The sequence below is a fragment of the Tenrec ecaudatus genome, chromosome 7, assembly GCF_050624435.1.
Source record: "Tenrec ecaudatus isolate mTenEca1 chromosome 7, mTenEca1.hap1, whole genome shotgun sequence".
Taxonomy (NCBI): Eukaryota; Metazoa; Chordata; class Mammalia; order Afrosoricida; family Tenrecidae; genus Tenrec; species Tenrec ecaudatus.
The window spans coordinates 12,471,743-12,495,970 of record NC_134536.1 but is presented as its reverse complement, the minus strand read 5'-3'; the positions used below and the strand labels follow the sequence as shown (position 1 = coordinate 12,495,970).

The window sequence follows — 24,228 nt, the reverse complement described above, 5'->3', positions numbered from 1 at the left end:
TCCTTGAGTTTATCCCTCCTAGTTAATTAAAATCCTCCCCAAGAATCGGCAAATGACAGCTAGAAGGACATTGAACCTTTTCACCCATTCCCCCCCCCCCCCCCCCCCGAGGATGAACTGATGATTCTTCCATACCTTGCTCAGCTTCAGCTTGGTTGGTGGCTCACAACACCGGTACCACATAGATTTCAGAAGAGCAGCGAAGGGCGTGACCCCTATTCCTGCAGCCACGCACACGCTCACGTGGTAGTGGAACACATCTGTGAGGGAAGCTCCGAATGGCCCGTCCACTGCCAGCCTAAAATCACAATGTTGAGCCTGGTTGAGAACAACGTTGAGAACGAGACCCACCTCAGGCCATGCTTTGCGTACTACCTGTGCTACCAAGGTGTGTGAAGGAGTTGACTGTCTCAAAAATGTTCTTTTTGGAGAGCCTGAGCTTAGCCTGAGGGCAAGCCTCATTCACAGAAAGGGAAAACCCTAACCTCTCTGCTACAGTTCATGCCTCCATCATGTGACATGTGTTTCTCATAGCTCTTAGACACGAGTTTTGTCTCCAAGCGTCATGTCTATCCAACCAGTTCCTGCTGAGTGGATCTCAACCCATGACAACCCGTGGAAGTCAAAGGAGAATTGTGTTCTGTTGAGTTGTCACTGGCTGATTTTCTCGAAGTAGATCACCGGACTTTTCCCCCGGAGGTACTTCTGGGTAGACTCACACCTAGAAGCTCTTGGTGAGCAATCCAGTGAGCGAATCATTTACACCACCCGGGGTTTCCTCGCGCGTCATGAAGACTGTTCTTCTAGTGTCCAGCAGAGGGACAAGCGGAAGCGTCAAAGTGGTTCAGAAGGATTATCTATCCCTTTTCTAACCTCCTTCTCCACTGCATTCATTTGTTCAGACCCACTCCTTAAACTATTCACTGCTAATAAGTTGCTTCTGACTCAGAGTGACCTTATAGGATGGAGTAGACCTGCCTTTTGGATTTCTGAAACTTTACATATTTATGGGAGTAGACAGCCTCATCTTTCTTCTGGTAAGTAGCTGGCAGGTTTGATTCACTGACCTTGTGGTTAGCAGCTCAGCCCACTACGCCACGAGGGCTTCTCCTTAGTGTATTTACATAATCTTAGTCTAATGGAAACCATTCATCTGGAGTACATATAATTTTGAAATAATTTGTCAGGCATATGGAATTTCTAAGACTCATTAATTTAAATTAGGCCAACACAAAATCTGTGATAATTAGGTGAGGGTTTTGCCTTTGTTTGGCATAGTTTTCTTTCTAGGGATACAACGTCTTTGTGGAAGAAGTGAGATTTTCCTTACGGGGCTTATGCATGGATGGACAGCTGGGTTCTTGTCCACGTCTCATCACCAGACTCCCAGCATTGGCTTTCCTTTCATTTCATGCAGCATGGCACCCACTCCCGTTGGCCACAGACCCTTTGCACATGCTGACCCTTCCAATGGCATGTGCTGGGATACTGGGACTCCTTCTCCTTACTTGGTCGACAGTTACCCTTCCGTTAGATCTCTTCCAATCACTCTTTTTTTTCCGGGGACATCTTTCTGGACACCTTAAGTTAGGTCAAATCACTTTCGGACATGAAGTGTAGCATCTTGTACCTCCATGGTCTTTATCATAGATGCAATTTTAGGAGTCTTTTATTTGTATATGAGTTTATTTCTATCTGTCCTTATCAGTAAACTATAGGACAGTCATGTCTACTTCTGTTCATTACTGTCTCACAATCTCGTGCAGTCTCTGGCATGCAGTTTTTGTTCAAAAACATTAAAAAATAAATTATGAAGGGAGTGTTTAAAATATTTCAGTCAGCAGAATGTATTCAATAACCTCAGCTAGTCCAAAAGCACACATTTACATATGAACAAAGATATGCTAATTAAAGGGTTTCTAAGTGATTCACAACCATTCCCCAAGGGGTGTCTGTGGAAGGCAGGCGAGGTTAGGCCAGTTGGGTTTACTATGTGTTCATGAAAGTTCAATTGGGTTTGTTTAAAAATATTCTATATGCCAGACTGCCTAATAATTCAAATGAACCCTCTTCGAGTGAATCTTCATTACTAAGACTGTATTACATATTGATGTATGGAAATGGAAGAATAAAAATAAAAGGTCATTAACTGGGACCGGCTAGTTCCTCAGCTCACTTTGATTATTTTATAAATAATCAGTTAAAGGGAATTGAGAAGGGGAAAAATTAAATTGTCCATGGATTAAAATGTCTCATTGCTAATTGCTTTTATAATTAGCAGTATTTTGGTATTTACTTGACACATTTAAAAAGCTATCAATTAAATCTCAAGCAAACTTGGGGCTTGTCATCCACAGAAATGCACAATAAAAAACTGGTGGGTACTTTGACTTGAGCATGCCTGTTGGAAGTGACAGTAGAAAGAAAATAATTTAGACCAACCTCTTCCCTTTTTATACAGTGGCTTCTTTCCATGTCACTGATGTGCCAAAATATCCCACTTCGGTGAGCGTAGAATTCACAGTGTCCTTCTGAGAGGCCCAGGTTCTATTCTAGGTCAATGCACTCACCCAGTTGTGCGTGGGGCCTTGCATGTGGCTAGAATGCTGGACAGGTGTTAGTGGGGCTTCCAGATTCAGATGCACTAGGGAGAAAGGCCTGGCAGCCTACTTCCAAAAATCAGCCAAGGAATGCCTGGCGACCACAATGAGTCCATCTACAACTGATTGTGGGATGGCAAGGAACCAGGAGGTGGGCGGCTATGATATGGCTGCTCACAGCAATAGAATTTATATCCTAACATAAGGTGCTCCTACCTTGGCAGGCCCCAGGGCTCCTTACGGGCCTGTCCGTCTGCTCCATACACCTCAAATAAAGCCCTGGTCCAGTCTCCTGCTACCCGCACGTGCACACTGAAGAAGTCCTCCTCAGGGGCGGAAGTGAGCGTGAAGGGGTGCCATTCGAGGGCAGATATGGACGGGCACTGCAAGAAGATGTACTGTCCTGGTGCCATTTTGAAATTCTGCTTTTTCATGCGAAGCTCCAGGACTCCAGAGGGATGGCTTACCACCTAGATTAGAGCAAAATACACGAGGTGTTTCTTCAGGTTAAGTCAGGATAGTGCCAAATGGCCTTCATCCCACGCAAAGCTTGAAACCAGCTTCCAAAGGCTTCATTCTACGCTTTGTGAAAGTAGTGCATCACACTGTGAGCCCTCTGTTGGAAAACGTGAAGCCAGATTTACATGGGGAAACACGTTTGAAGGCTACCACGGGAGGGAGAAGGAGGCGGTGGAGGAGGCCACACGTGGGACCCACCAGTCGCTCCATGGGTGAAAGAGGAGACTTTCTATTCCCCAAAGGAGGTGCAGTCTTAGAAAACCCCAGGGGAAGTTGTACCCTGTCCGATTGGGTCGCTGTGAGTCAAAACGGAGTCGATGGCAGGGAGTTTGAGCTTTAAAGAGGGGGCGGGGAGGGAAGGTAAGTCACTCACTAGCAGGTATATAGGTATTAACGTGCGTAAAGAGAGGCCAGGCCTCATGAAGGGGAGGCTAGAACACAATGATCGAGGCAAAAGAAAACACAGGAAGGAGCGCAAGAGTTAAATCCATTTTCTGTCTTTCTCTCTTCTTCCTTTTTAGAGCTCTAATTAACAGTCAACGGGATCATACGTAACAGACTGTGAAGATGCGGCAGGACTGGGCAGGGTTCCTTCTGTTATATCGAGGGTCATTACAAGTCTGCGCTAGCTCGACAGCATCTCACATCAACAACAGTTTACAGACACATTTGTTACTAGCTTCGAATGACATCTGCCATCTTTGGGATGTCTTGTTTTCCAGTCTAGCAAGAATGGAGTCCTCCTTCCAAGTGCTGTCTGCAATGTGGGCAGCATAGTATGTGGTAGTTAGAAATTTTATGTCAACCAGACACTCCTGGCTAGGGGTAGAGTCAGACCTGTCCACCAGGTCATAGCCTGATGGTGCTTTCTTGGGGATAGGAGGACCCTAGGAGAGAGAAGGGTTCCTTCCTTTCTTTCCCCTTCACCCCTCTGCTACTGACCCTGAGAGCTGCCAGAACCCTGCTCTGCTTCCACTGACCTTGGACCCACACAACTCTGCACCTACCAGCCTGTGGTCTTCCTGCATTGTGCATCACTGCAAGTGGCGGTGTGAGTCTGAAGAGAGGGTCTTATGGGTTAGTATCAGACTTATGGACCTGAATTTGAACTGGGCTGCTTTCTTGATATATAATAACTGTTTTGTATAAAGCTCTTTCTTATTATGTCACTGGATTTGTTTCGCTAGTCAACCCAGCCTAACACAGTGACCCTCGCTACATCCCCAATGGCTAGTCTTCCCACAGCACAGCTACCTACATCTAAGAGAGCCAAAGTTGGCATAGTTGCCCACTCCAATTTTAAGTTATTAAAAACATCATCACATCATCTCCATGTTATTAAAATGTAGGTACAGCTCGGTACTGTTTTCAATTGTCCCCATCTTTTATTTATTAATGAACGCTTATTCTTCTTCATGTTCAGTGGAAAACAGTCTTCAAACTTACCCTGAAATATTTTGTTTCTTTTGTTTTACGTAAGGTAAGCGAGGACTCATTAAGTCTTGCCCCATAGCCTCCTGACAAATTTGAGTTTTCAATCTAGAAAAGATTTGTCCCAAAGCTCTGACAGCTTTTTAAAAGTGCTTTCTAACTTGGTGCTTATCAGAGGGAAGGAATCAATTCTCCTTCCTAGATTCCATCTTATTTTCTGAAAAAGATCTCCAGGCAACTCCATGTCTGCTTTTGTGGAAGGGGTCTAAGGGAACAAAATCGAATTGAACCTGGATACTGTGACGGTATTTTCCCCATGCCTAAGAAAATTTCACAGCCCTTTAATCACTGGTTCTAAGTTTCCTCTCTCCCTCCTGATATATATATATATATTCTGATATATATATATATATTCTGATTCTGCTATTCAATTGCCTCCCTAGCAATAACTCTGGTGGCCTGCGAGAAGTGTTGGAGGCTAGCTTTCAGTCGAGCCTGACATCCTTTGGCGCTTAACTTGAAACCAGCAACACAAGAGTGGCTTGAAGCCCCAATCTGGAGCCATTTCTTTACATTTTCTTTCTGTGAAAACAGTTAAGGAGAGTTTTCTGACAAAACCATCTTAGCAGAATGGTGTAGGTCTGGTTAGCAGAAAATTTCTTCAGAGACCTTGAAAGCATCAGAGGGCAAGTAGTTGGGACTTGTGTCTTCCAGACAGATACCTTTGGTTTCTCCTTTCAGAGCTCTCTCCAGCAGTAGGTGAGAATCAGAGAGCTGCGTGGCCAGATGGCAAGGTGTTCACTCTGCCCCTCCACGTGGAAACCCCCAGGATCCCTACCCCCTCTTATCCTGTGTTGCCACTCTTCCTATTGTGGGCTCTGCAGTCCCAGTCCAAGGTGTGCTTGCTACTATGTGCACGTACTTCCTATATTTGGGAAACAGCCATCTTTTTGTGGGGAAGGAAGTGATTATACGTCCAGTTACTATGGCCAGGGGAATGTTTGCATGCTCTCTCTTTCCCATCCCTGCCCCCCTAGAGGGAAACTGAAGTAGGAGACATACAGATAATGCCGGCATGTCAACCACAATCCTTTATCAGAATTCTGAGGATCTGCCTGGAGCCCTGATCCGAGTCTTCAGCAAAATTAGTCACACTAAAAAGATGCTCGGGATACAAGCAATTATTAGAACAGAGGATGAGCCTCTAAATTACAGACAGCTCTGCAGTAAAATCGGCAAGTTAAAAAGTTGGGCTAATAAAAAAATTTCATCCATACCCAAGGCTTTTATTCAGACATAAAGCGACGCAGATACCTTGGTAATGACAACTTCTTGTTGAAACCGCCAGAACCGAATGAGTCTTTCACACATGTACAAGACCACCGGTCCCAAGACCCACTTCCAAGCCTGCAGAGAGGGAGGAAGGGGGAAAGAAAGATGGGATCTGAATAGTTTCCATTTTAACCAAGTCTGTCTGTCATATGGTGAGGATTACATGCTCACTGTCTTTTTGCTCTGGCCAGTTGTCAACAACAAAGTGATCTCCTCTCATTAAACGTTGTAACATCCCATTTCTTGTGTTCTACAAGCTTATTTAAGAGAGTACGCTCTTCCATACTCGTTTTTATGCTTACTTGGTCAATGATGCCTTTATGTAATTAGAACTAATTGGATTTGCAAAGAAATAAGAAAGCAGATTGATGGTTATGTTACATAGGATAGGGTCGTAAATGCCTCCCAACTCAGTCAAATCTAAAGGCTTGCAAAACAAAGGGCTTGGGAAATTAATCAAACATGGAACTTGTCAGCTTCAGGGCCAACAATGCAACCCAGCTTGGAAGTTTATATAAATAAACAGGTGCACCCATGTACACACACCCACACACCCAGGGCTTGAAACCTGTTCATCCCAGTTGATCTGAACCCCTTCTGAGAATATGCATCTCCAACCCGGACATACTGAACAAAGTTTTGGGAGGCACTGGGCTGCAGTATGTGGAACTCTTCCGTGTCCTTGGGTGTCTTTCTGATTCAGCATCTGTGTGACACAGAATATTGTACCGCCCAGCCAAGCGCTAACTCCACGGCCCACATGAGCTTCCTATCAGGGTCCATTAAGAAGAACGGGCAAGAGTGACAACATGAGTTTGTGTGTGCAAGGAGGTGTAGCAGGGAGGAGTTAACAGAGAGGTGGGGAAGTGCCCCCCTTTGAATGGCACTGAATATCAGCCTCCTCTACTGGGAACAGGCCCTGGTCTGTATTCATGAGGTGTGGGAGAGTATTGATTTTTTTTATGGAGAAGCTGTAGCCGAACATTTTGCAGAGGCATTCATGGTCCTCATTAAAATGCAGGCTGGGTGGTGGCTACTGATAGTTGAGTTTAAGATAGAGACAATCTATACTGGCCATTAAAAGAACCACAGTCTAATGGGCACATCTATCCATCCCAGGGCTCTCCATTTTAAACACTCTTCCCTGCAATATTCGCCCAGTGCTTAATTTAATATATTCGAGAGGTTTTTAAAAAAAGCTAATCACCTATATTCTTCCTATGCTAACGACTTCATGCTTCCAACCCTCCTCCAACATTTACGAGGGAGATGTAACAAGTTCATGGGGAAATGCCACCATCTTTTAATGCTGGGGCCCAGCCCGTTTTCCGTCACACCGTTTGGGGATTTTGCTTCTCTCCGGTTTTCAGCCGCAGCCTCCAGCTCTTTCCCTTCCCGCCTCCCTCAGCCGTCCCCAGGTTTGCACTGCACCGTGATCTCTGGGACCACCACATGGCGTTATTATTTCTCTTTCCCCGGGCAAGCAACCATGGTGGTGGCAGCACACCCAGGAGACACGGTGCTTTTGAGACCTGGTGGACATCCCATCTGATCTCATTAATTCAACCTCTTGTTAGCGAACAATGCCATCATGGTCGTTTTCGGAGTTTAATTAGAACAGAAGGTAAACACATTTCACACCCGCCTTTACTTACACATGGGCCCGGGTGGAATTTTTCATCACGGAAGTTGTAGAAGGAGAGAAGGTTTGCTTTTCTATAGAGGCCAGACTTCTCATTTGATGACGGTGATGGTGGAATTGTGCCCCATGGTGGCACTGCAGTTAAGCACTTGGCTGCCACCCAAAACGTCAGCAGGTTGGACCCACGAGAAGAAGCCATGGCAGTTGGCTTCCATGTAGATTTATAGCCGTGGAAACACTACGGGGCAGCTCTACTCTCTCTTGTACGGTCGCTATGAGTCGGAATCAACTGGAGGACAATGGGTTTAGTTTTTGGGGTTAGATTTGTTATAGATCCGGGAGCCCTGGTGGTACAGTGGGTTATGAGTTCAAACTCACTAGCCACTGAAGAAGAAAGATGAGGCTTTCTACTTCTGTACAGATTTAGTCTCAGAAACTACAAGGGCAAGTCTACCCTGTCCTATTGGGTCGCCATGAGTCTGAATTGACTAGATGACAGGGAGTTTTTGGTTTGTTTCTAATCCCATTTGTTATGTTACTGAGGCAGAGTGAGGGTAGGGTGCATCTTAAATCCTTCTCTTTTGGGATGGATGTCAAGAGAGCAGTTTGAGTAAGCAGCCAAGCCTGCTAGGTGAGATGGGGGAAGAGAGATGCCCTGCCACTGGAAGATCACTGAGCTGAAGAATCAGAAAAGGGTTAAGGCGCTTTCCCCAGGGATGGCAGAGAGAGAGATTTCCGTAGAACTAACACCTTGGATTCAGACTCCAGCCTCCTGAACGATGAGAAGAAAAACTAACATCAATAAAAACACATCAGTTCTTCAAAGCCACCTCGTGGTCTTTCTGTGCCAGCAGCCCTAGAGAACTAGCATAGCAGTTGCTTCACTTTCAGCAGAAGAGATGGTTCTGGTTCTCAGGATGCAGAAGGCAGGTACGCGGAGGGGCGGGGAGCTGAGATGGGGACAGCAGAAGGCAGTGGGCTCAACAGCCTTCCTACTCTTCCAAGGGACCGCTCTTGTAGTGTCACATCCGCCCTATCCGACATCCACATTTAAATGCAAGTCTAAGAACCCATGTCGGTCCTGAGCGGAGTATTTTTGATAGCCGGCCTCTTTCCCAACGATCCATAACTCGTTTCCTCCATTAGCACACTTCATAAAGAGTAGGCTCTGTCTGGTGGTGACAGGGGCTGCTCCACCCACCCCCACCCCCCAAGCAAGTAAAAGCTTTAGTTATTTTCACGTTGGAGACAGTGGTTCTTAAAAGCTCCTGGGTTCATTCTTACCGAGGGTTCCTTGCCAGAAAACTGAGGCACTGGGCACTGGGCAGTTACCTGCCATTCAGCATAGTGGTCTCTACAGAAGGTGGCATTGTGCTGTGACAGACTCTCAGGAGTTTGACCTCGAACAATCCGGCTTGGCGACAAAAGGGGCGGAAGAAAGATAAACAAACATATAAAATTCTGTGCAGTAGGCTCGGGAGCAACACTTAGTCTTGGGATGGGGCTGTCGTTCATTTCCCTAGGTATCTTTTAAAAGGAGGCATTTGAGCAGCTCCGGGTACCTTTGAAGATGGTAGAAAAGAAGTGGCCTCTGTGGTATCCTCTGCTCAATGGCAAGTGTCTCTATTAGAGAATTCATAATGAAGGGAAATTGTTTGAACACATTCTTTTGTAGACTGTAGAATTTAATTAGGTGACATCTAATCCTGATTGCTGATTTGGGCTAATTGGCTAACTTTGTAGTATTTGAATTCTTTTGCTGATTTATTTAACTTTTCCCCTTCTTCCCCCACCCCCCCACCCCCTGAGGCCTTAGAGGTTTTTAGAAAAAGCGATATGAACAATGACATTTCTGCCCCCCGCTGGGCAACAGTGGACCCTCAGCAGACTTTATGCTTGGCCAAGGTCACAGAAGATCAAAATGAAGTGTGTCTTCAAGACTGTATTGGTAGATTGAACAGAGAAAATGGAAGCCACACTTCATGGACGGAGCACTAGGTTAAAAGTTCTGTAATCTTGCAAATTATTTTTTTGCCACAACTACAGTGCCTACTGACCTCTGCCAAGATGCTTTGGAAGATGGCCTTGGTTGATCTATTAGTCACGAAGTGTGATGCATGGGTTTGCGTCTGCTGAGATTGTGTAAAGGGGCCCTGGTGGTGGTGTAGCGGGCTACTTCTTAGGTGATAAAAACCACCAGTCACTCTAAGGGGGTGGGGAAGATGGGGCTTTCTATTCCCGTAAAGTATTACAGTCTTGGAAACCCACAGGGGCAATTCTAGTTTGTCCTATATGTTCACTACGAGTCGGAATCAACTCCAGGGCAGTGAGTTTTGCGTGGTTTTGAGATTGTATAATTTTGATGTTGCTCAATTCCTGGGTGTAATTGAAACACCTGAATTGATTTTGAGAAAGATAGTACTCATGGTTTGGGAAAGTTTAGCATCTCCTGGACTCCTCTCCCAAATATCCTGAGGGTGACATGTCCCCCATGGGCATTGCAGAGCTTGTGAGGAGAGAGCAGCCATGCCCTTGGAAACAATCGGGAGGATTGACATCTTGGGGCTTTTCCCAGTCTGGGTTATGGAAGTCACCCAAATTTGATAACACCCTTCTGAGTTAGATGAGCCAAGCTATCTGTAAATCTCCAATGAGCAAGCGATGCTCTGACAAAGGAAGGGTGAATAATAAATAGGAACCAAGAGGAAATGAATCTTTAAGTTTTAACCCCTTCCTTCCCAGGCCACTTTCCCTATCTCATCTATCAGCAGCCTCTAGTTCTCCACACATGCAGTGTCTTTGTTTTAATTTAAGAGAGCTCGGTATGTCTTCATCTGCTCCATCCCATAATAGGAAGATTCGTGGGCTTTAACACATCCCAAGAATCCTACTTTTCACTTGTCATTTTGTAAAGGATTTGGAAATCACTGATACTATAAACTGTAGACTACTTCAAGTTGAGACGATTAAAGGAGACCCTTACTCCCATGCAAGCCTTTCAACTAGACTAGACTAGACTGGAATGAGTAACCATTCTCATCTTATAAACTGTTATTTGGCTTAAAAACAAAACCAAAATAATAAAAACACACTCTCCAATGAAATATAATATGCTGAGATGCTCTCGGGCTTCTCTGAGGTAAGAGTTTTGAGACAAGGTGCTAAAGGAGACAGTTCATGAAGAAGGCTTCTAGACTTGTTACCAACCAGGTGATGGAAGACTGGCATGGCACTGGGCAAGCTGGCAGGGTAAATGAACTCACAGGGCAAAGCTTCCCTCTGCAATGCCTGTGTGTCCGGTAAGTTGATGGGTGCTGGAGCAGTTCCTACTCAGGAGCAGGCAGTGGCTGCAGAAGACTAGCCTCCTCCAGGAAGGAGAGGGCTGTGATGGAAGGACCATGGGAGGCAGGGGAGTAGACTGGAGAAAGCAGTTGGCTTGCCGACCTGTCAATCCTGGAGTGTCGATAGGGTCTTGCATGGGACCCCTCCCCCGTGTCCATGTTGCATGCAGCTACCTGGTCACGCCCTCTATTTCCAGGGTTTCCTCCTTTGCCACATCATATGCAGAGCCCTCCTTCTGCACCTCCCTGCAGCTGCAGCTGGGGTGGGACGGTGGGGAAATCGCGTAGGCAGTAGAGACTCTGCTATGGCGAAGAACTGCCGGCAAGCCAAGCATGACATCTGACATTTCTCCTGCCTTCTTCTTGCAGGTGTTGAGGAATATTTAATTCAGCACAGTTGAAGGTCTGTTCTTCGAGGGATTGTTTCGATTATGGGTCTGGTTGTCTTAAGACCAGCCTCTTTGGTCTGCCTCTGCTGTTGCTTCACTGTGGGGCCTTGAGTGACTCATGTAACTCTCTGAACAGCTGGTTCCTCCTTATGAAGTGGGAATCAGAGCTTTTCTCTAGTCTACAGAACTGTGCTTGGGGTCAAATGGATCCCACATACGATTGTGCTTTGAAACTTGTCACGTGGAAAGGACAGGTTCCAGTTTACGAAACGATGAACACCAGGCAGATCGGTTCACAGACAGTACCTTGTTCGTTGAGCCAGGGCCATTCTGATGCAATTTAAATAGTCAAGAATATTATCTTTGAGGGGGTCTTGCTTTCGGTGGCATCTCCTGGTGGGACATATGGTAAGAATTCTAAGCTGCTAACTGAAAAGTTGAAGGTTTGGGTACGTTTAAGGGCTGGTGACTGACTTTTGAAAGAATCAGCCATTGAAACACCATGGAGCACAGGTTTGTCACACACAGGGCACCATGGGTAGGAGTGGCCTCAATGGCAAACTCAATGATAAACCTCAGGTGTCATTCTAGCCTCCTGATGAATGGAACAATGGCATTGAATGCTGAAACACCATTTCAGAGACTGACTGGCTGGGCAAATCCAGATAATTCCTACAGGCCATCTGTTGCAAGCCTCCCAACTGGGGAAACTGAGACGCACAGATTAAGAAGATCTCACCCATGAACATTTGATGTCTAGGTGATCTAGACCTCAGGCTAGACTGCCCACCTCCCACTGGTTTTCCTAGCTCATGGTTCTGAGAAAGCGCCAGTGAAACCTGGGTGTCAGTAATAGATGGCTGGACGAGTCCCACATACATTGGATTGCAGCGACAGGTTGTCATCAGCTTTCACTAGAATTCCTGAATGTGACAAACATGTCACGACTCACCCACAGTATCAGCTCGGGAAAAATAAACATAATGCTTCATCACCTGTATAGCTGACTTTCAGTGTTACTATAAAAATTGTTTGTCCTAGGGAAATTGTTTTTCACCCATTCTAAGTATCCTTCAGTCACTGCATGCCTTGCGACTCCATAAAAAGATCTTTAAAAAGATGATTTTGAGGTTATAGAGATAGAAACCTTATACACAGCATATTATAGACTTACCCAGCCCCGTGGATGGCCAGGCTGGTGAAGAAGATGATGAAAACATGGTGTGTGTACCAGAACAACTCGTAGGAGACCTGTCTGATGAACTCAGTTGAAGAGGTCATGATCAAGATTAAAGCCAGAGAGAGCACCAGGCCAGTTAGACCTGCTATTGTAGTTAGCAACTCTGCAGAAGGGCTCTAGGAACAAAACAAAACACCATGCCACTATTATTTTAGGTCCATGTTTGCATTTTAAGATCAGAACTGGAAATTGCAGCCACCGAGTGATTTACGATGTTTTCATCAGAAGTCTGTCAGCCTAACAAGGGTTTGAGTGCACCCCCAAAAGTGAGCATCTTTCCTCCATTCTTGTTTTCTGTCTCCTGCCTGGCATGAAACTACCATAGCCAAACAACAACAACAACAACAATGAAGACACCAGTTGTGAAGTTGGCGCTAGCGCATGGTGACCTGTATGCACAGAGTGGCACGGCACTCCACTGGGTGTTCAAGGATGCGACCTCTTGAATGCAAACGGCTGCAGGCCTTTATTTTGAAGTGTCCCTGAGTGGTTTTGACCCGCCAACCTTTTGGTTAGTCATGGAGCACGTAGCTGTGAGTGCTGCCCAGGACTAGATATGAACCGTGCTAACATTTTACAAAAGTCCGTTTCCTTAATGGCCCTTTTCACTCATGGAAAGCCTTAGAAGATAAAAACTGTACAATAAATCTGAATTGGTTCCCCTCCCCCTTTTAATTGATATGACAAACCAACATCTGCTTGTGGATTGAGTGAAAGTCTATAGAGCAGATCAAGGGTCTGTTTTCCATTCACCAATTCGAGATGATACACATTGTTTCCTCTCATGGACTGCAACACCACGGATCCTACTTCCTCTAGTATTTCCTGTTTCTGTTCTTCCTTCTTCCCTTCCTTTCTGGACTTTGTTCTTGGACAAATGCTACTCTTTTGACCTCCAATGGTTGATTATTCTAAGACATGTGTACCTCACTGGAGTCATTGCTCCCCTTATATAAATCTGACTGTTAAGATTTCAATATTTACCATAAAACACTGGATCAACACAATTAAGTCTTAATCTAAATAAACGCTTTTCTTTGTTTGGAAACATTTCCTGGGGAATTCCTAGCTCAGCAGCTACAGTCTAGTTTCTTCTGGCAGACTGACAATCCTTGCTCTTGCTTTTTAACCGGAAGGACCAGGGCTTGCATTTCTTGCTCATCGCCCCCTTGAAAGACCTGGCATGAACCTGTGTGACTCCTAGGTGACAGATCAGGGTATAACTACTCTTCTCTGATGGACGGTGCCCCCCAGCAACTATTCTGGCCTGTGCCAAGGGATACTCAAGAGCTTTTCAGGAAATGAGCCACAAAACATCTTGCTTTTTATTGTGAGCCCTCCTTATCCTTCCCAAGTCATTAGTATTCACACATTGTGCTATCATTGTGCTATCATTGGGACGACCATGAGCTCCATAAACTCACACTGCATCTTTTGTCAGGTAAACCTCGTTAATTTTGTCTGCTGTGAGATCTCCAGGTAATTTGGACAGAGACTTCTCCATTATTTATTTATTTTCTGTCATAGAGCAAATAATAGACCAAAGATGGAAAGGGTTGGTCTAAAACATTTAAGAGATTTTTATTTTGCCAAGCATAGTCAGACTTAAAAAAAAAATCTAGTTACATCATATGATGTGCTAATTTCAAATCATTCTTCTTTGCTTGTTAAAGCAAATCCCCACTTCCCTTTTCTGGCAAGACATTTAGAGGCTGGTTTGAGTTGCGATGAATCCTCTCAAGTCTGCCCACTGTATCTCTCTAGAAATAGACCATAATGGCGACTTTGTGTTACTGATACTCATCTTTCTCTTAATATCCCAAAGTAGAGGGTTTCTTCAATTTAATTAGTGCTTTTCATAGTCTGTCTATTGCTTCTAAAATCTGAAATAACTATGTGGGGACTAGCTTAATCATCTTGTTAAATTACTGTATGGAGAGGGAGGCTTCACCTATAATGCTTTATGGAAGTCAAAAGCTTGGCGTTTCTCCAACGGAGGTGGATTCAAACTGCTGACCTTGCGTGTGGCCTAATGGGGTACAGTTTGGGCTGCTAACCACAAGCTCAGCAGTTTGAAATCACCAGTTGGTCCTTGGAAGTAACACGTGGCTTTCTACTCCCAAAGAGTTACAGTCTCAGAAACGCACAGGGGCAGTTCTACCCTGTCCTCTGGGGTTGCTATGAGTTGGTATCAGTTCAATGGCAGTGTTTGAGGGTTTTTTAAAAAGTTAATTTTCTATATCGTCTCTTAAAAACATTGAGATTGATTGTTGGGTATGGATAGCAATGGACTTCTACTGTCTTAGTAGAAAACAGAGGTAACCGAGTAAGGTCCTGAGAAAATGCTGCAGCTAAATTGAGGTTCCACCAAAGGTTCGTGTGTCCCGAGCCCTTGTCATTTTAAATGATAGCTCTCAAATCTGTTTCTCATGGTTGGCAAACAAGGAGAGGTAGCTCTACTGAATCCAACATATGATACTGAAAACTGAGGTAGTTAAGGTTTATTGTGCCAACCTGGATGGTAAACACGTGTGGGGTTAATTGAAGGGCCCAGGGATAAATGGCTCGGTGAACCTCACCTTTCTAGTTCTCGTGTCTCTTGCTTTGTGATGGTCAGACCAGGGTGCAGCTGTCTTAGCCAGTTCCCTGCTTTAGCTGGCAAGGATCACTTCCTGCGAGACATCCCTGAGGAGAAACCACATGGACCTACCCTGATGCAGCCCTGGGTGCTGGAGCAACTGTGTGGAGACCCCTGCCAGTGCTGAGATGCTTACACCCTCACTGATTCAGATTTCCTCCTGCAGTTGGCATCAGTGGGTGAGTTTTGTGAGATTGGGGAGGACTTTGTAGATTGCTGTCAGACATATGGGTTAATGTTGGACTTACGGGCTTGGACAGCACTGGGTTGGGATGCTTTCTTAGTGTACACTTACTGTTTACATAAAACTCTCTTAGACATATATGAGTTTCCGTGGATGTGTTTCCCTAGTTTACCCAGATGAATACAAAAACCATCCTAAGATAGTTAGAAAATGTGACATGGTCACCAGACCTCTTTAAAGTGTTAACAAGCAAATGCGTCACTTTGAAGACAAACGTATGCTGGACCCAAGCCATAGAATTTTCAATCACCTCATCTGCATGTGGATGCTGGACAGTGAATAAGTAAGACTGGAGACAAATTGATGCGTTTACATTATGGTCTTGGCAAAAATACTGAATGTACCCTGGACTGCCAGAGATCTGTCTTGGAAGAAGTATAATCCCAATGCTCCTTAGACGTCAGGATGGCAGACTTCATCTCAAGTCTTTTTGGACATGTTATCAGGAGACACTAGACCATGGAAAAGGACATCCTGCTTGGTCGACTAGAGGAAGGCCCTGAGAGATGGACTGACACAGCGGCTGCCACAGTGTCCGCAAATAGGATGACCATTGTGCAGACAACACAGGGCAGGGCAGTGTTCTGTTCAGCTGTCCCAGGGTTGCTGTGAGCATGAACTAACTTGATAGCATCTAACAACACGGCACGGAGGATGTCCCGAAACAGAGACTTCGAATCTCTCCTCCTCAGAGCTCACCTGGTAAAACGGCTATTTAAGGACACTGCCCAGAAGGTAATAGAGAACTCGCCATTTCGGGAGTTGCCTCAGGATGTTCCCGAGCAATAGAACATTTTAAAAACATTGGTCAACTGCCCGAAATGCAGTTCCAATATGGCAGTGCATGGAAATAGGTCCTGATGAACCAGGACAAAGGGGGTCAAGGGCAAGAGGGGTGTATTGCTCTCAAAAGGTGGGTCAGTGGGGCTACAGCTTTGGTTTTCAGCTGCCCCTGGGTGCACCCCTGCCACTAGCATCCATAATGCCACTGGCCAGGCCGGCCTCCTTATGAAATTAGCTACTCTCCCCATCCTCTGCTTTGGCAAACCACCTCTTCAAATGTGTGCCAAATATGAAGCAAATGAGAAGAGATCCAAAACAACAATTTGCAAATTGAAGAGGAAGACATCAGTTTATAACCCCGGGATTTGGATGGCGCGTCCCCTTCTTTATGCGTCCAGCCCCGGCAACAAAGGAAGCTCTGATCACAAGTGGGTTTCAGCACTTTCAAAGATTAGGACGTTAGCAGGTTGGCTGCATTTCCTGTTTAGGGTCCCTATTTGGTTTTGCCATAAGCTAATTAAGTACCTATGCTTTACTCTTTGCTTATTAACAATTACTGGCATTCACAATAGAAAAAGCAGCCTCCCCACGCCCCACCCCCACTCCAATTCCTTTTGTAAACCGCGTTGGGGCAGTTGTCAACATTTGACAGAAACATTTGCTCACATTCTTGTAGGAAAAGCCTTTGAGCAATCGTTCTCATGATAAGAATGCCAAAGCACACTCGCTGCCGAGTCAAAGACGACTCATAGTGACCCTGTAGGACAGTGCAGAGCTTCCCCTGTGGGTTTCTGAAAGCGTCATTCTTTACGGGAGTAGAAAGCCTCCTTTTTCTCCCACGGAGCGCTGGTGGTTTGGATCTGCTGTCCTTGAGGCTAACAGCCCACCACCTAACCCACTAGCCAACCGATCGCCTGATGCTCCTCATGAAGGGGTCTGGCACGGAAGGGTTTTCAAATGGGGAAATCTAGTGGGTGGGAGAGGAGGACTCACTGTGTTGAAGGTCCGGATGGGGTTGAGGAAGCTCTCATTGGGAGCGCTGCCCAGTTTGGATAGTGCGGCTGGAAGCCCCTCTGCCCCGGGGGACTGACTCAGATGGTACCGCTCCAGGTTGAACGCATGTGCCACGGTGTGGATGGCTGTGGGCGAGAGGAGGAGCTATTGAGACTCAAACTCTTTGTGGTAAGCAGCTGTCTTTTTTCTGGTCATGTCTAAAGAAAAGTGATTTATTTGTACATCCGCCTGAGTGTCTTGAAGGGACTGAGCAAGAGAACACTTCAGTGCGTTCATTGTAGGCATAACCAGAAGCACACCTGAATCCACTGTGACTTCACGATGAACATACGAGGGGGCTTCAAAAAGGACGTGGAAAAGTGGGATGAACATATAACCGGATTTCCCGAGGCCCCTCGATGATGCCCTCTCAAATGCATTTTAGGGAAATGGAATCGTTATTGCCATAGCACAATGTTCCATAACTTTGAGCCGATACTATGTCCATTCTACGGTACTTTTGCCAACCATGGCCTCCCCCATGCGAGGGTTTGCTTAACCACATTATGCCATTCTTCCTTACATGGTGTTGTAAACCTGTTAGCCTAGCACACTGAGGAAAGTCTGTGTGTGTGTGTGTGTGTGTGTGTGTGTGTGTGTGTGTGTGTGAGTGTTGGTGGGGGCGGGGGGATTGTGGGAAGTGGGTGAAATTGGCAAACAAACTCTGGATTTTTATCACATATCGCAGCATATCATACCAAACACCACTGCCTTTGAGCCAATTCTGACTCAGTAACCCTCTACTCATACAGGCTACTGATGGTATATTAATGTTTCCCTAACAGCTAGAAATAGTTATTCTAGGATACTGTTCTTTATATACACTGACATATATGGGGAGGCATATACTTAAATTCACAGTGCTTGTTGTATGCTTTAGAGTACATGTCTACTCTTAAAAGCCCCACGTGATAGAGTAGAACTACCCTGTTGGGTTTTCTAGGCTGAATTTATATACATATTTGACCTAAAGAAGCCCTAAACTTTTCATTGTGTCTTGGACGATGATTTACAGAGCAAATAATCAGTTTCACGTGCAACAATTCCTACACATGGTTTCATCTCATTCATTGTGATCCTTTTGTTACATAACCACTCATCTCCCTGTCTGCCTAACCCTTTGAATTTGGTCCTTGAGTGAATCCTGACTGATCTCAGCCAGAATTTGATCTCAAATGCTTGGTTGGTCTCAGGCGTGTGTCTGTCACCAGTGCTCCCCTTAAAAACCTGTGCCTTGTTTGGCTGAATATTTATCCATAGAGGTGATTTCAAGTCCAGGTCCAAAGGGTCACCAAGGCCCAGAGTTGTAGGGGTCCCACCAGTCTCCATCTGACCAGTAAGTCTGGACCATTCAATGATTTTGAATTCGGTTTCACATTTTCTCCCCACTCTATCTAGGACCTTCTAATGTGGTCCCTTTCAAAGCAGTGAGTACTGGTAGCTGGACACCACTTAGTTCTTCGGGTCTCAGGGGCATAAAAACATGTTTGGGTGGGCCATTAGTCCATTGGCTTAATGGTTTTAAGCTGCCTTTGATTTTCATCACTGAGCTTTCCTCTAGACAAGGAGAGACCACTAGTTGCACCTTGGATGGCTGCTCAAGAGTGCTTAGGACCCCACTTGCTGCTCGTCAAAGTAGGATTTAGAACATTATCTTTGTAGGGCTAGGTTATGACAATTGATCTTGGTGTCCTGGAGACTAGGTCCTGAACTTCCAGGCCCGTCAACGATTCCTTCAAGATGTTGTTTCTGTCTAAGACATTTCCATAACGTCTCTCTCTAGGTGCCACCACATTCAGGGATACATTTGCAGCAAATGTTTTTGTCAAACTTATGTGTGTTGTGGGTATATTGCATAGTCTACTCTTCTTCTCACGTTCAATCAGCCGGTGCAGTAAACCAAAGCATCAAACTCACTGCCATCAAGTATGGAACAGGTAGATCTGCCCCTGTGAGTTTCTCAGACTGTAATTCTTTATGGGAGTGGAAAGCCCGTCTATCTCCCGAGGAATGGCTGGTGGTTTTAAACTGCCGACCTTGCATTACACTGCCAGTGGTCCCTGTCCTCATAGATCGCCGTCACGGCAGGGCTGTGTAGATGGCTATGCTCACTTCTGTTGCTTTTAACTCTGATATCCTTCCAGTGCCTTCCTCTACCGCCATCATTTTTTCTCAACTTCCCTTTTTCACAGGCTGCCTTCCCCTTCAGCCAAGCTAAATCGACTTGACTCTCTCTCCATTTATAAGTCCTACAATTACATTATTCCCTCTCTTTACTTTGTAGTTGTCCTCAATACAAATGGACATATCTGGATCCCTATTTCCAATCTGTAAAGTTTGTCTTACTTTGGTTGCTTCTCTGTGTTGACTTCGGAGAGGTGTTGTCATGTAGATGCATTTCAGGTTGTTGCCTGCCATTGTTGGTTTTCTGCCTGAAGAATTCCATGAAGTATTTCTTATGAAGTTGGCCTGGTTTTGACGAATGGCTCTAATGTCTATTTATCTGGAAATGCCCTGCTTCCACCATTGTATTTCAGGGACATTTTTGCTGCGTGTGGTATTTTTACCCCGTTTTATTAGTTGCTTGGCATTTTTACCCTTTTTTATTGCAAGTATCGTTTGTCAACAACATAAGTGATGATTATGCACACAGACTTCGCCTGATGGAATATACAGGAATCTAAATGATGGCCTCTGTGGGAAGAGGTGATGGATAGGCTGCAACCTTCATGGCAGAATATGGCCATGCCTTTCTCCCACGCAGAACGTTGCGTGAGTTTGAACTGCCCACCTTGTGGTTAGCAGTGGAGCACTTACCCATTGTGCTCCCAGGGGTCCTTCAGACTCACACATGCACAGGCAAACCTATATTTGCATACTTCTTCCAAATAGAAATGCCAGTATTTAGGGAACCGAATCTTCCTGTATATCCTTAAGAAGAAAACTGAGGCTCTTAAATTTGAGTATTACTATGTCTGAAATCTAACGGAAGGAAAACAGCTCAGAGCCGCAGCTGGTCTGGCCCGAGGATTCCTGGTTCCTCTTTCCTGTCTTGTGAGAACTGTGGGGGAAGCCAGCCGTCACAACATCCCAGGGACCATAGGCTGATGCTTTTCCTGCTAATGGAACCTCTGTGGGGTGACTGGTTGATACTTGCCACTGGGATCAGATTCAAGTGTGAAGTGAGAACTCATTGTCAGAGTCTATATCTGCCTAGTCAGTTGTTCCCCCTCCCTCTGCACACAAACACCCCTGGTAAGAACGGGCAGAACTTACTGGTACGATACAAACTAGAGAAGTCATAAGGCATCCTGGAACACAGTGGTTAGCGGCTCATCTGCTAACTGAAAGGTTGGCCGTTGGGATCCACCTGCTGCTCTGCGGGAGAAAGAGGTGGCAATCTGTTTCCGTGAAGATCAGGTGCAGTGGGGAATGGAATGGGGCAGTTCCACTCGGTCCTGTGAGTCCCTGTGAGTCAGATTATAAACCGGTGACAATGGGTCATCCAATGTGTGTGTGAGTTTTGGCTTTGAATTGCCACCAAATCGATGGCTGGGAGTTTGGTTTCTGGAGTGGCCTCAGAGAGTGAGCATTTTCTTCTTGGGCCACTGCTCAGTGGAGGAGCTGCCTGGTTCAGTGTCAGGCTCCATCGTGGGAGGCAAGCTCACTTAGCAGACACAATGACATACATGGAGCAGGGGCAAATTGCTACACTGAACATAAACCTTGTCCAGTATCCTTAATTGTATCCTTAATTAGCCCAAAGTTTTGAAAAGCAGGCAATCACTCTCTTAGCTCTGTATGTTGACTATTTACTGGATACCAGCACTGTTGTAACTATGTTGAAACACTGTGACACATAGTGTTTCACAGAGCTTCTTGAGTAGTAGTCTTGTCCCCATTTTACAGGCCAGCATTTCAAACGTGAAGGGACCCGCAGTCTATTAGTGTCAATTAGTGGGATAAAGCCTTTAAAAGCTGCATCGCATCTCTGCACTAGTGAATGATGGTTATATCTTGGAAGAAGTGCTGACAGAATGGATTGTGAGACCTCACTCACAGACTTCAGGACTGGTTGACAGAAGAGACTCGTCCCCAGTTTGGTGAAGGAGAAAAGTAGGAAAAGAGAGGCAGACTTGGTAAGATGGATCGACACAGGGTTGTCCAATGGGCTTGAACAATTGCGAGGATGGGGCACGGCTGGGCAGTGTTTGCTTCTGCTGCACAGAGGGTTGCTATGAGCCGGAACTGACTCGATGCCGCGTCACAACAGCATAGCTTACTGGTCACGCAGAACTAGCATCTCCTATGGGCTTAGGTAGACTCTTTCAGTGGCTCACTCGGCGCCTTTCAGAAAACTACTCGCAGGGGATCTCTGACACTGTGCAGCTACAGTTAAGGATGGCTATTGAGTGAGCAAAGATATTGAACAGTTTGTTTATTCTGATTGCCAAGTCTTCCACAGAGGGCTGAAAAAAAATAAGCAAATAGTGTAAGAAAGCCTAACATGCTTTTCAAGTGGTAGCTCCCAGGAGAATATGTTGAACACCCTTCTCTCTAGGTTTTATTTTTAATATAGTTTAAAATTTATGCTTTACATATTCTTTTAATGGTTCATCTATCTCTCCTTTGCTTTCTTTTTGCAAGGGAGATGATAAAAATGGAAACTTTTTTCTCATCTTAGAAATTCTCAGAAAGAGGACTGCTCGTATCCATTTGGTTTGTCTAGACCCTTTATTTTCTTCTTAGACTCGATCCTAAATTATGATCTTGCCTTGGAAATATAAGTATCCCAGCTACCTAAACCAGGGCCATTGAGACTTGGTAGATACCAGGAGAGATGACCTTTCTGGTCTGGCCACCCACCCTCTCCCACCACCCTCTGCTGCCAACATTCTATTTTCTATTATTCTTCGTATATATTTTAGTTATTTTGATATAAATAGGCATGCTACATATGTTTACAATGACAATTTTTTCCCAAGACAATAGAGTAGTGATAAGAATTAATTTTCCCCTCTCTTAGTCTTCAATATAATTTCATGATTTTAGATTTGGTATTTGTATGTAGTAGGAAAAATAGAGGCTACCTCTCTTTTAGTTAACTTTTCCTCATTTGTAAAATGGGAGGATTGGACTAAAAAAGCTATGCGTTTCTTAAGTTCCTCCTCTAGGTGAATAGTTTCTATGTCTTTTCTTAGCGAACTGGGATGATTTATCATTTAAAAGGGGCCCAGACATTCCATGATACTCACCTTCCTGACACAATTGCTCAAGACAAATGTGTGCATAAGCAAACATGGTGAAGAAAGCTGATGGTGCATGGCTATCAAAAGATGTAGCATCTGGGGGCTTAAAGACTTGAAGGTAAACAAGTGGCCACCTAGCTCAGAAGCAACAAAGTCCACATGGAAGAAGCACACCAGCCTGTGTGATCATGAGGTGTCCAAGGGATCAGGTATCCGTTATCAAGGAACAAAACTCATATCATTGTGAATAAGGGGGGATGCAGATTGCACACCCAAAGCCCATCTATAGGCAACTGGACATCCCCTTACAGAAGAGTCACAAGGAGCAGACAAGTCAATCAGGGTGCGATGTAGCAATGATGAAACATACAACTTTCCTCTAAATGCCCCCCCCCCCACTATCATGATCACAATTCTACCTTACAAATTCAGCTCGACCAGAGGATGTACACTGGTACAGATAGGAACTGGAAGCACAGGGAATCCAGGACAGATGAACCCTTCAGGACCAGTGGTGAGAGTGGTGATACTGGGAGGGTGGAGGGAAGGTGGGGTAGAAAGGGGGAACTGATTACAAGGAGCTACATATAAACTCCTCCCTGGGGGGCAGACAACAGAAAAGTGGGTGAAAAGAGACATTGGACAGTGTAAGACATGACAAAATAATAATAATTTATAAATTATCAAGGCTTCATGAGGGAGGGGGGAGTGGGAAAGGGGAAAAATGAGGAGCTGACACCAAGGGCTCAAGTAGAAAGCACATGTTTTGAGAATGAAGATAGCAACAAATGTACAAATGTCCTTGACACAATGGATGTATGTTTGGATTGTGATAAGACTTGTATGAGCCCCCAATAAAATCATTAAAAATAAAATACAAGGGGTCCATAAAACAATGGATAGATATTGCAAAGAGGAAGCTTATATTTTCAAAATAAAACACTGGTGCAAAATGACCCTTAAGTCTTGTGCGACATTCAATGCCAGCACCTACTCAGATCAGCTCTTCCTCGTGTCCTCGGCGGACTTCCAATGGCACCTGTGGTTTTGCCGTTGGAACAGCCCAAGGAACATCTGTCCACACCGACCAGACACACCAGGCTCAACGGTGCTCAGACTGGGTCTTCCCACACTTTCATTTTTCTCAGCCAAGGAGTTAAAAGAGGGCAGCGATCTTGGGCTCACTGTTCACACACATTGAATTGGTGTGTGTGGATTCTGAGTTCAAATAAGGAGCATGTGTTGACCATTGAACATCAGGAATAACAACACCAAACCGTACCAGCTGAGATTGGAGCCTGGAGAAAGTTCCTTTCCTGCCCTACCGCCTTTCTCCGGAGATGGAAGGAAGCATAACTGAGAGAACATCTTGGCTGTGTGCTTAGCTCTTGGAGTAGAGGGCCAGTGAAGAAGAGGAGGGCCCACAAGGCGATGGTTTGACAGGGGGCTGCAACCATGGGCTCAAACAATTACGAGCATGGCTCAGCACAGGCAGTGCTTCGTTCTGTTGTACATCGAGTTGCTATGGGCTTGGACTGAATCGAGGGCCCTTCCCAACAAGAGTGGCACACACTACTGATTAGAAGGTGTTCACTAGGGCTGTCTTGGCTGTCAACTTAATAGAAGCGGATATCCAGGCCTTTCTTCTGTGATCCTGATGGGTGGGTTCATTGCCTTTCCGTTGAGTGCAAACCATGTGTGCTACCCAAACAGCGATTCTTGTTTGTGCCTCCAGCGTTATTCTCCACTGGGGACCCCCCTCCCGGA

The 24,228-nt window shown here is 45.3% G+C and overlaps 1 protein-coding gene across 1 annotated transcript in view; it reads right to left on the bottom strand.

Moving 5' to 3' along the window:
- Window positions 1-24,228, bottom strand: part of NOX3 (NADPH oxidase 3) — a 71,431-nt gene that overhangs the window by 39,238 nt on the left and 7,965 nt on the right. Inside the window, exons 5-10 of the mRNA XM_075553878.1 lie at window positions 17,153-17,298; window positions 12,429-12,610; window positions 8,809-8,938; window positions 5,865-5,957; window positions 2,817-3,070; window positions 136-298 (exon numbers count right to left, since the gene is read on the bottom strand). Of these exons, the coding sequence (XP_075409993.1) occupies window positions 136-298; window positions 2,817-3,070; window positions 5,865-5,957; window positions 8,809-8,938; window positions 12,429-12,610; window positions 17,153-17,298 (968 nt within the window). The remainder of the gene's footprint in view (window positions 1-135; window positions 299-2,816; window positions 3,071-5,864; window positions 5,958-8,808; window positions 8,939-12,428; window positions 12,611-17,152; window positions 17,299-24,228) is intronic.